An 11,193-nucleotide genomic window follows, 5' to 3' on the forward strand; every position below is an offset into this window, starting at 1 on the left:
ACAGTATAATTTGAGCTAAAATAAGATTCTTGAACTTTAAATAAGGAATTTTATTATATTATACGGCACAAACAGAATACAATGTCATATTACCTCATTATTACATCACTATATTCATTTTTATGAACCCGTGTGTCTGTTTAATGCAAAATGTCCACACTGCTATCAATAAAAACCCTCTCATGACTGCATACTGTACATCTTATAAGTGCTTCCACAGCTGTGATGAGCAGATCTGAGAGCAGATTTCACAGTGGACAGCAGCGCTTCATCTCACACAAGGAATATTTACCACCCTCATATCCCAGCATGCAAAGTCCATGGCAGGAAATTAGAGACGTTAATTGCACGTGTCGTCTATTTTCATAATTTCCCTGAGTTATGCCTCATAAAATCAATGTGTAACATTTTCTAATAATACCCACTGTCACATTGCGAATGGAAAAGAGCTATTTATATCCTTGCTTATTAACCTCCTATGCATTGGGGTATAACTCAAAGTGCCATCTGCGGGATAAAGCAGCCATCCGGCCAGTGGACAGAAAATGGAGAACAAAAGAGAGAGCGGGAATTTAGAGATGTGGAGAAATCAGAACGGCAATAAATATTAATGAAACCTGGACAAAAAGGTAATGCATAAATTAAACGATCAGCTCTAATCAAGTTCAGAAACATCATTGTTTTGATTCCACATGCAGAGCAGCTTTAGTTTCCATTAAAGAAATCATAAAGTCCACCACCGCGTAAACAGTACATGCCACGAGGCAATATGTAATATAGAACTTCATTATAGATAGCAGTAAAGCTTTAGTCTAATCATTAGAAAGCACAAAATTATCTTGAAACCCTGCCCAGAGGCCAAAATATTGGGAAATGCTTGCAAATGAGATTCTGACGGCAACAAGCGGGCAACCGTTCATTGATCTGAATATTTATCTGCATAATGCATACCTCCCGGAGTTGTGTGATATTGTTCATTATTAGAAACTTTGATGAGAAATATTAAAGGTTATATAAACTGATGACTCATAATACAACTGATGACTCACAATGGCACAAATATATTTGGAGTTAAAGAAATGTAACTTTCAAACATCATATTTTCAACACAGTGCGTTTTTGTTTTGTTTTTTGCAAGAAAGACCTTCCGCAACATGAACAAAACAGGCAATCATTTATTGTTTTCAGCAGATTAATAATACAGTAAATAAGAAAACTGCTGTTAATATTCAACTTACAGAAGCCTATCTCACACTTCTGACTTTATTCCAAATAATTTACATCTTCCGGTGCTGATTTTTTTAAATGTAAAATAAAAACGTCAAATTTACCAGTGGAATAAAATAAAATCTGAACACCTTTTTAAATTAACATCACTTTTTGCTCTTAACTGTGAGATGCATTCCTTTCTTAATGTTAAAGTGAGATTTGTTTTTTGTGCAAAATTGTGGAATCTAAACTGCCTTTGGCCTTATTCTCACTTTCTCGAAACAGATATCATATTACAGATTAAATTTCTTGTAATTCTGGCATTTGTCTTTCATGTGTGAGCTACAAACTCTAATTGCAAGAAACAAAGTATTGTGTCATAAACACAACTGTGATTTTCTTTCTTACAATTCTGTTACATTTCACAAACTTAGTTTTGTTCTCAACTGAGATTCTGTGGCAGAATTGCAAGATCTAAATGTAGGGAGAAAATAGTGTTACAATTTCACTGAATTTTGGAAATGTTGTGATATTTTAGCTAGAACTGGGTTTAATAATTGTGTGTTAACTTTTTTATATCAATAAAAAAAAACATTTTATATATAGTTGAAGTCAGAATTATTATTTTTTCCCAATTTCTGTTTAACAGAAAGCAGATTTTTTTCAACACATTTCTAAACATAATAGTTTTAATAACTCATTTCTAATAACTGATTTATTTTATCTTTGCCATGAGGACAGTAAATAATATTTGACTAGAAATTTTTTAAGACACTTCTGTACAGGTTTTAAAGGCTTAACCATGTTTATTAGGTTAACTACGTAGGTTAGGGTTATTAGGCAAGTTATTGTATAATGATGGTTTGTTCTGTAGACTATTGAAAAAAAATATAACTTAAAGGGGCTAATAATTTTGACCCTAAAATGGCGTTAAAAAAAATGCTTTTATTCTAGCCAAAATAAAACAATTAAGACTTTTTCCAAAAGAAAAAATATTTTCAGACATACTGTGAAAATTTCCTTGCTCTGTTAAACATCTTTGGGAAATATTTAAAAGAAAAAATAAATAAAATTAAGGGGGGCTAATAATTCTGACTTCAAAAAACTTCAAAAAAAGCTTTTGACAATACTGTTATAGTTTTATGTAAACAAAAACCCCCACAAAATTGTTTAAATTGTAAAATGATGTGCATGTACACTTTGCCCTTAGTACTTAAAAACCAAAATTACGATTATGTACAACTGGAACATACAGTTGAAGTCAATTATTAGCCCCACTTTGATTTTTTTTCTTTTTTAAATATTTCCTAAATGATGTTTAACAGAGCAAAGAAATTTCCACAGTATCTCTGATAATATTTTTTCTTCTGGAGAAAGTCTTATTTGTTTCATTTCGGCTAGAATAAAAGCAGTTTTTAATTTTTTTAAACACTATTGTAGAGACAAAATTATTAGCCCCTTTAAGCTATATTTTCTTTTGAAGAAATTAGGGAAAAAATAAACAAACAGTCTAATAATTCAGGGGGGCTAATAATTCTGACTTCAACTGTATGTGCGCAGTTGCACAGTGCACTTAAAAATGACCTTATCTGCTCGTTTCAAATACTTATTTAAAAATAGTTGAAATAACACAATTCCTAATTTTGGGGACAATTTAATTGTTTTATAATCAATCCACTTGTAAAAATTATAAAGTTAACTTAATCGATTTGTGTTGGGACAACATGAAGAAATTGTGTGGAACCCAGCACTTTTTACAGTGTTTCGTTACAAAATTAAACGAACCTCAACTGGACAAGATGAATGGATTATTTTGACAACGTTACTAAGTAACGTAGTAAAGGAAGGCTCAATCCCAATAGGGTACAGTATATGCCGAGCTAGTGTTGTTCCCATACTGATAAACTTCCGGTGACCAACTATTGTGAGGGTTTTTTTTTTTTGCATTTTATACAGTTTCTATCACAGCATCGATGTTGTAATGTCATTAAAATACAATCAGTTAAATAGACTTTGGCATTCATTTAGTTGCTTAAGCGTAACACAAGACAAAAAGCCATTTACTCACACGCGCCAGTCAGAATCGACAAGCTAGCGCAGATGCTCCATTGAATATACTAGGGTAAAATGAATGCTTATATTATAAATACATGGCGGGGAAAAATGTAATTTAATGCGGTGATTCTTGTACAATCTGAGACCCACTTTATATTGGATATAACTCAGCCAGTGGAGATCACTGATTTTTGCAATTGCAATTTACCTGAAGCGATTAACCCAGGTTACTGGCCAATTAAAAGTCATATTCGCATACTTTGGCATAAACCCCATTCTACCACTTAGCCCTTCCCCTTACCCCTCGTTTTGCGCGTTCACGTGAAGGGGTAGGGGTGTCCCAATTCTCTTTATCTTGAAGGCATAGGGCTAAGGGGAAGGGGTAGATAGCCCTTCGAAAAAGAGATTTTTCAGGACCACACTCGAAAACAAGGGGTAAAAAAATTTCCCAGAATACACCATCTACAACGGCAGCATAGCTGCACTAAAAAGTAAGGAGATGCACAAATTAGTATTTTTTTGTCATTATTACAAATTTTTACAACAAACAATCATGTTTTAATATATTCATAGCCGTGCTCGTGTTTTATCGTCATGCTTTAAAAAAATAAAATAAAAATAAAAAAACGCTAAATTTCACTATAATCTCTTTTAATAACTATTGTAGCACACACATTCTGACACTCGAATACCCTGTCAGAAAAGTCTAGTGGCTGGGAATGACCTTTTTACAGTCTTTTTGTGCGTGTACATAATGAATATGGCCACAGTGTGAATGCACAGTGCAGTTACGAGCTTATTGCCACATTAGATCGTAATGATAACATTATATATGCCTTCAGTGATTTCCTGAAGATAAATACCAAATAATAAAGCAGCTGGATAAACTAAAGCAGTCGCGATCGTCTGATTTCATATGAAGCAAGAGCTCACGATGATGACACGTGCAGGTACTGTCCCATTTCTTAAGGGTAAAATTTGAAGCCCTTCCCCTTCACACTCTGTTTGAAGGGCCATGGGGAAGGGGTACAAAAATAGAATTGGATTCGAGCAGAAATCTACTCTGAGAAAATAAAATCGTGTTATCTAAAAATTGCACAATGTAGAACTGCAAAAGATAAACTCAGAATTGTGGTATTAACTTGGTTCAATCAAAATTTTTTCGACATAAACTTGAAACTGCAATAAATAATGTCAGAATTAACTCAAAAACAGACTTCCATGCTTAATCTTCAGTTCGAAGGGGAGCTACTGGATTAAAAATTGGCCTTTCTCGCCTAAGACGCAGCTTCCCGTAGCTCATCTCAAAGTCCTTCTTGGTGCCATTGAGCACGTCCAGGCTCCCTGAACATACATCATAGCCATAAGAGCGCAGTTTCAGAATGCGAAACTGGACTATCTGCGTTGTCAGCTCCAGCACTGTAGGAGTCTCTGTGATCTGCTCCACACTCACTCCAGCGCTGAGAAGCCCTTTGAAGCGATCAGCTAATATAGGTACGGAGTAGTACAACAAGGCTGGACACTGAAGAACAATCCGCCTAAGCTCATCTTCAGTGCATCTGAACATCTCCTGAGAGTAGCTGAGCGTAAGCCTCATGCTTTCAGGATTTAGCTCAGTAACAAATCCCCGCAGTTTGGAAAGCAGATGGAGAAGTTCACCGCTTGTGAAGCCTCTGTTATGTAGGAACGTCAAGTTATCACACAAGGCATCCGAGGGCTTTAGAAGCACATAGGGATTTTGAGTGAGGAGCTTCTGCAACCAGACCTTCATATTGTCCTCGTTTCCACCCAAGTCCAAAAAGGTCTTCTGAAGAGTCTGGATCATCTCCTGGTTCTGCTTCATGGGTCGGCTGAAGCTCTGAGGAGCGCTGGCCATGAGTTTGCTGATAATGCGCTTGTTGAGATGCAGAGTCTGGAAATACTCAATGTTGGCTTTCTGGTTATCGTGATTTGAGGAAGAGGTGAAAAACGAGGCTGGGAATTTTTCGACGATTCCCACTAGATCTTTATTGTTGGCGCACACTGACATCCAGAGCTGCTTCTGCAACTCCATTTGCTCGGGTTTGCAGAGAATGGCTTCAGGATGGAGCTCCAAAACACGGGCGATTACAGTCTCGTTTGCACCAATGTCCCTCAGTAGTGTGACAGTTTCATTTACATAAACGGGTTTCTGTCGCAAAACCCAACCTTTCAGCTTTCGGACTTTACTGATGTCTACAGACAAGTCGTACAAGGCGTCTATGACCAACGGGTTTTCTTCTTGAGTAACTGAGGAGCACGTCCTCTGGAGAAGTAGAGGTGTTACTTGAGCCCGTTGGCAGTACAGACAGATTGATGTCGTGACTAATCGCAGCATGTTTGCACAACCTACAGGTATATGGGTAGGGCTGTTGGGAAATCCTGTGCATTGCGTGCATGTGCCTGAAACAACAGGAAAAACACATGTACATCAAAAATTTGAAATACACATCAACTCCTATGCTATTTTAATGGAACGCTTTCTCATTCTCACGCAAGGCTAATATCATGTGCAAACATTTGAGTGAACTGTAATACACTGTAATAAATATCTTAATTAAGTTTCTGTATTTTGTTTATTTATGGGTTTGAATTGCATAATGGGACCTTGATCTCTGCTCTGTTGAATTCTGATGTTGAAAAATCAACGCTACAGTTTACCAAAGTGACTTTTATTGACATTTTAGAAGTTTGAAATAATATAGAAGCATACACTCACCGGCCACTTTATTAGGTACACCTTACTGGTACTGGTTGGACCCCCTTTTGCCTTCAGAACTGCCTTAATCTTTCGTGGCATATGTTCAACAAGGTACTGGAAGTATTCTTCAGAGATTTTGGTCCATATTGACATGATAGCATCACATAGTTGCTGCAGATTTGTTAGCTGCACATCTGTGATGCGAATCTCCTGTTCCACCACATCCCGCAGGTGCTCTATTGGATTGAGTTCTGGTGACTGTGGAGGTCATTTGAGTACAGTGAACTCATTGTCATGTTCAAGAAACCAGTCTCAGATGATTCACGTTTCATGACATGGCACGTTACCCTGCTGGAAGTAGTCATCAGAAGATGGGTACACTGTGGTCAGAAAGGGATGGACATGGTCAGCAACAATACTCATGTAGGCTGTGGCGTTGACACAATCCTCATTTGATACTAATGGTCCCAAAGTGTGCCAAGAAAATATCCCCTACACCATTACACCACCACCAACCTGATCTGTTGATACAAGGCAGGATGGATCCTTGCTTTCATGGTGTTGATGCCAAATTCTGACCCTACTGTATGTGGCAGCAGAAATCAAAATTTATCAGACCAGGCAACGTTTTTCCAATCTTCTATTGTCCAATTTTGGAGAGCCTGTGTGAATTGTGGCCTCAGTTTCCTGTTCTTAGCTGACAGGAGTGGCACCCCGTGTGGTCTTCGGCTGCTGTAGCCCATCTGCCTCAAGGTTGGAGTGTTGTGCATTCAGAGATTCTCTTTTGCATATCTCAGTTGAAAAAAAAAGTGGTTATTTGAGTTACTGTAGCCTAGCCTTTTTATCAGCTCAAACCAGTCTGGCCATTCTCCTCTGACCTCTGGCATCAACAAGGCTCACTGGATATTTTCTCTTTTTCGAACCATTCTCTGTAAACCCTAGAGATGGTTGTGCATGGAAATCCCAGTAAATCAGCAGTTTCTGAAATACGCAGACCAGCCCATCTGGCATCAACAACCATGCCACGTTCAAAGTCACTTAAATCACCTTCTTCCTCATTCTAGTGCTAGGTTTGAACTGCAGCAGATCGTGTTGACCATGTCTACATGCATAAACCTAATAAAGTGGCCGGTGAGTGTATGTTGGTAAAATAACAGAAATTGTACTGGCAGTTTATTGCAAGGTTTTTGTACCATAATATACAACAAGAACCCATGCAATATATCACTTTAAACTTTTAAAATGTTAATAAAAGTAACTTTTTAAGGTTCAAATGTAAAGAAAATTTTTCATTTAAAATATGAATTACAAAATACAAAGAAAAATGCTAATTTATAAATATTTTTTATAGTGCAAAATTAGTATTTATAGACCCTAAATGTCTACCCACAGGATTAAGAAAGATCTACTAGTCTAGACAGTTGATTTCTGCCAAATGTCAGATGTTATTTCACACCAACACTTTTAAACTAATTTCCTAACCAGATATTAGCTTTGGAGAAAACTGGGAAGTCACGCAACAACACTTATGTACCCAAACAGAAAATGAAAAGGTGCAGTTAGACTGTTTCTTTATAATGAGATCATGACATATTTTTCTTGAGATTGAAAAGAAAAACACTAGATGCCTTAAGGGCTCAGAAAGTCCCAATAGTTCTCGAATGACATTTGAGAGATGACAGTATTAACCCTCGTGTTCCGTTTTGGGTCTTTCAGGCATGAAAGACAATAAAATATTTTTTAAATGTTTTTTTTGGACTATTGAGGCAATCTATATGATGGTGCATTTCTAGTTTTAGTTTTAGGTGGAAATATAAAAGTTTTTTGTTTTTTTATCCAGAACTTTTAAAAAGAACTTACTTTAGAGCTATTACTGTAATCACAACACCATGACACCATGAAACGGTGATATTTTTATTCAAGGTTATCATAACATTAGAAACCTATACCGTATACTGGCCCATGCCTACTCATCTTGTACTGAGGGGTCCACGTGTTTGTTCAGCAAATCGTTGCTTTATTATTTAACAAAACAAATGCATTTATTGTCATTTTTTTTGTTTTTAGGATAGTACAATATTTATTATATACACAACTATTTAAAATCCTTTAGATAACAAAATCTTGAGAAAAATCGCCTTTAATTTAAAGTTCTTCATTCTTAAACGCTTAACGTGAAAAAAGCTTAACGTGGCTTAATGTACCTAAACATCAACTAAAGGATCCCAAATTTCTGTCAAACTAATTTAAAAAGAACTACTTTAACTACTTTAAAAAGAACGACTCCCAATTCCATAGATAGATAGATTGAAAAACATCACGCTAAGCGTTTTCTCCCCCATTGAAGTCTATTATAAAGAAAAGGCATAACGTGGCTTAATGTACCTTAACAAGAAGCCGTGAAAATCAAATTTTTATCAAATATTACATGTGATTAGCACAAACTACTAGCAAAATGAGCCCCGTTTCCACAGCTAAATTGAACAGTATTGTGTTAAGTGTTTTCCCCTACTGTGTGTTGTTGTGGAGATGTCAATGGCATTTACAAGCACATTCTTTTGACAGCAAGGGTTAACCTATCAAAAATAAAAAGTGGTTTTATGACCAGCCTTTTTAACATTTGGTTTCTTTAGTTGTAGTAGAGTAACCTTAAGAAAATGCTTAACATGATATTGTTCACTTTATCTATGGAATTAGGGCGCGTTCTTTTGATAATAGTCAGTGTTAATCACAAGCAAAGTTTGACAGAAATTTGTGTTTTCCTGGCCGGTGTTAAGGTATGTTCAGCCACGTTCAGTTTCCTTATAATGGACTTCTATGGCGAGAATACTTAAAGTGATATTATTCATTTGATACACTAAATTACAAGCTTGTTCTTTTAACAGCAGAAAGTGTTTATGAGCATATTTTGGTGTGCCCCACTTGTTGAGGTACGTTAAGCCATGTTAAGCTTTTTCCTTTTATAATGGACTAAAAATGCATAAGATGAAAATTGGGCTGCACAATTAATCGAAAATTCATTTTCGATTTTGGCTTCAACGACTATGAAAAAACCTTAATCGAGATAACAAGTTTGTTGCATCATATACCGCCCCCTTTCTATTTGTATACATTTGTTGCTCTGCAAAGCTCAGTTTCACATAAACATTACTAAAAGCATGTATCGTAATGTAACTTACAGCACGGAATGTGCGTCATTCATTGATGTACATTCGAATCAATCGTGTTTTTAAAAGCATGAGATCGCATGCTGAAAGAGATCGCATGCTGTTGTGTGTATGCGCTCAGCCTCAGAGACGAGCAGAGCACACACATCTAAAGTCATCTTAAAGTTAGACTCTAATGGTCAAATAGCTGTCAAAACGCGGTGTTTCGTGATTATTCATATTAACCCTCATTTGTGTAATAAGCAAACGAGTTTGGAATTAAAAGGCGTGAAAGAGAAACTATTAATCAGAACCGTACTGCTCTTAAATTGACAGCGCGCAATATTCCTTGCTGCCGACTGTTTTTATCATTAAACAAACAACAAAAGGACAAAATCCCTCAATTTACAGTGAAGATGCTTAAAGCACAGTTTGTTTCATATTTTCATTCTATTGTATTTATTTCCCTTATTTGCAAAGAGGAAAATAACTATATTTGCCCTCCTGAATTGTTAGCAACCCTTTCCCCCCCAATTTCTGTTTAAAAGAAAGAAAAAACTTATTTTAACACATTTCTATACATAATAGTTTTAATTACTAATTTCTAATAACTGATTTCTTTCATCTTTGCCATGATGACAGTAAATAATATTTACTAGATATTTTTCAAAATACAAGCATTTAGATTAAAGTGTGATTCAAAGCCCTGATTAGTGTAATTTGGCAAGTCATTGTATAACAGTGGTTTCCTCTACAGACAATTTAAAATATATATTGATTAAGGGGGGCTAATAATATTGACCTTAAAATAGGTTTAAAAATATTTAAACCTGCTTTTATTCCAATATTAAAACAAATACGACTTTCTCCAGAAGAAATATTATGGAAAATACTGTGAAAATTCCTTGCTCTGTTAAACATCATTTGGAAAATATTTATTACAAAAAAAAATTTCACTGAAGGGCAAATAATTTTGACTTCAACTGATAATCGTTTTGAATAATTGTGGTAACAATTATGACCAAAATAATCGTGATTATGATTTTTCCTATAATCGAACAGCCCTATGAGAAAATTTTCATTCACTAAAATTACAGCTCATTCTTTTTACATCAGAAAGTTTGTCATGAGTAAAATTAGATAAAAATGTGATTTTCCACGCTTGTTGTAAAGGTACATTAAGCCACGTTAAGGTTTTTTCTAATGATAGACTTCAATGGGAAGAAAACGCTTAGCGTGATGTTTTTCACTCTATATGTGAAATTGGGACTCATACTTTAAGTAGCTGGGTTAATTACAAGTAAAGTTTGACAGAATTTGGGTTTCTCTGGTTAATGTGTAGGTACATTAAGTCATGTTAAAACTTTTTTCACGTTAAGCATTTTAGAACGTCTCTCCAAATTAAATGATTGGCAGTGGATATTACTAATACAAAAATTTAAGAAAGGTTTCAGCACTAAATAAAAACAAAATAGTTTTGATAAATTTCTTGTTTGGAAAAGCTAAAACGATCATTTGGCTAACAAGAAAGAATAAAGCAATGCTAAGTGGAGGCACTGATCCCTTACAAATGTTTAAAGCTCTGGTTAAAAGTAGTTTAATGATGTAGTATAAGTATTATGAATTTTTTTTTTTTTTTTTTTTGTGGGGATTTGAAAACATACTATGTCAACCCAGTGAAGAAGGAGGGTTTAATATTGTTTTAAAGAGGAGAGAGTGATTTTTATCTGGATCGTGTAATGATATGAATGTATAATTGTTTTTCTAATTAGAAGAAGTTCGAAGGTCTGTCTCTCTCTCGCATACCGTACACACTTCTAACAATGTTAATGTACAGTAACGTTATGTCAACCTGATGAGACCCCATAAGGGGAGTTGGTTCTTTTTCAAAACAGAAGACGTGACATCGCTATAAGTAACAGCACGTTTCTTGCAGCTGCTTGCATTTATTAGTCGGTAATAATATCATAACTGACACATATTAATAAGACAAACTGACCAATACCTGTCCTCTGCAGTTACAGCGGTCACGTAACACGAGACTGTAGACATAACAACGACACC

The 11,193-nt window shown here is 35.5% G+C and overlaps 1 protein-coding gene across 8 annotated transcripts; it reads right to left on the minus strand.

Annotated features, from left to right (window-relative positions):
- Nucleotides 1–1,158: 1,158 nt before the first annotated feature.
- On the minus strand, nt 1,159–11,193 carry mterf2 (mitochondrial transcription termination factor 2). 8 transcript variants are annotated; one of them, XM_073929158.1, is made up of 4 exons: nt 6,500–6,775; nt 6,331–6,363; nt 6,002–6,241; nt 1,159–5,685 (listed from the first exon to the last, which is right to left on the minus strand). In XM_073929158.1, exon 4 carries the CDS (start codon nt 5,618–5,620, stop codon nt 4,490–4,492), a length of 1,131 nt encoding a protein of 376 aa, XP_073785259.1. In that variant the 5' UTR covers nt 5,621–5,685; nt 6,002–6,241; nt 6,331–6,363; nt 6,500–6,775; the 3' UTR covers nt 1,159–4,489.

Source organism: Danio rerio, chromosome 18 (genome assembly GCF_049306965.1).
Source record: "Danio rerio strain Tuebingen ecotype United States chromosome 18, GRCz12tu, whole genome shotgun sequence".
Classification (NCBI taxonomy): domain Eukaryota; kingdom Metazoa; phylum Chordata; class Actinopteri; order Cypriniformes; family Danionidae; genus Danio; species Danio rerio.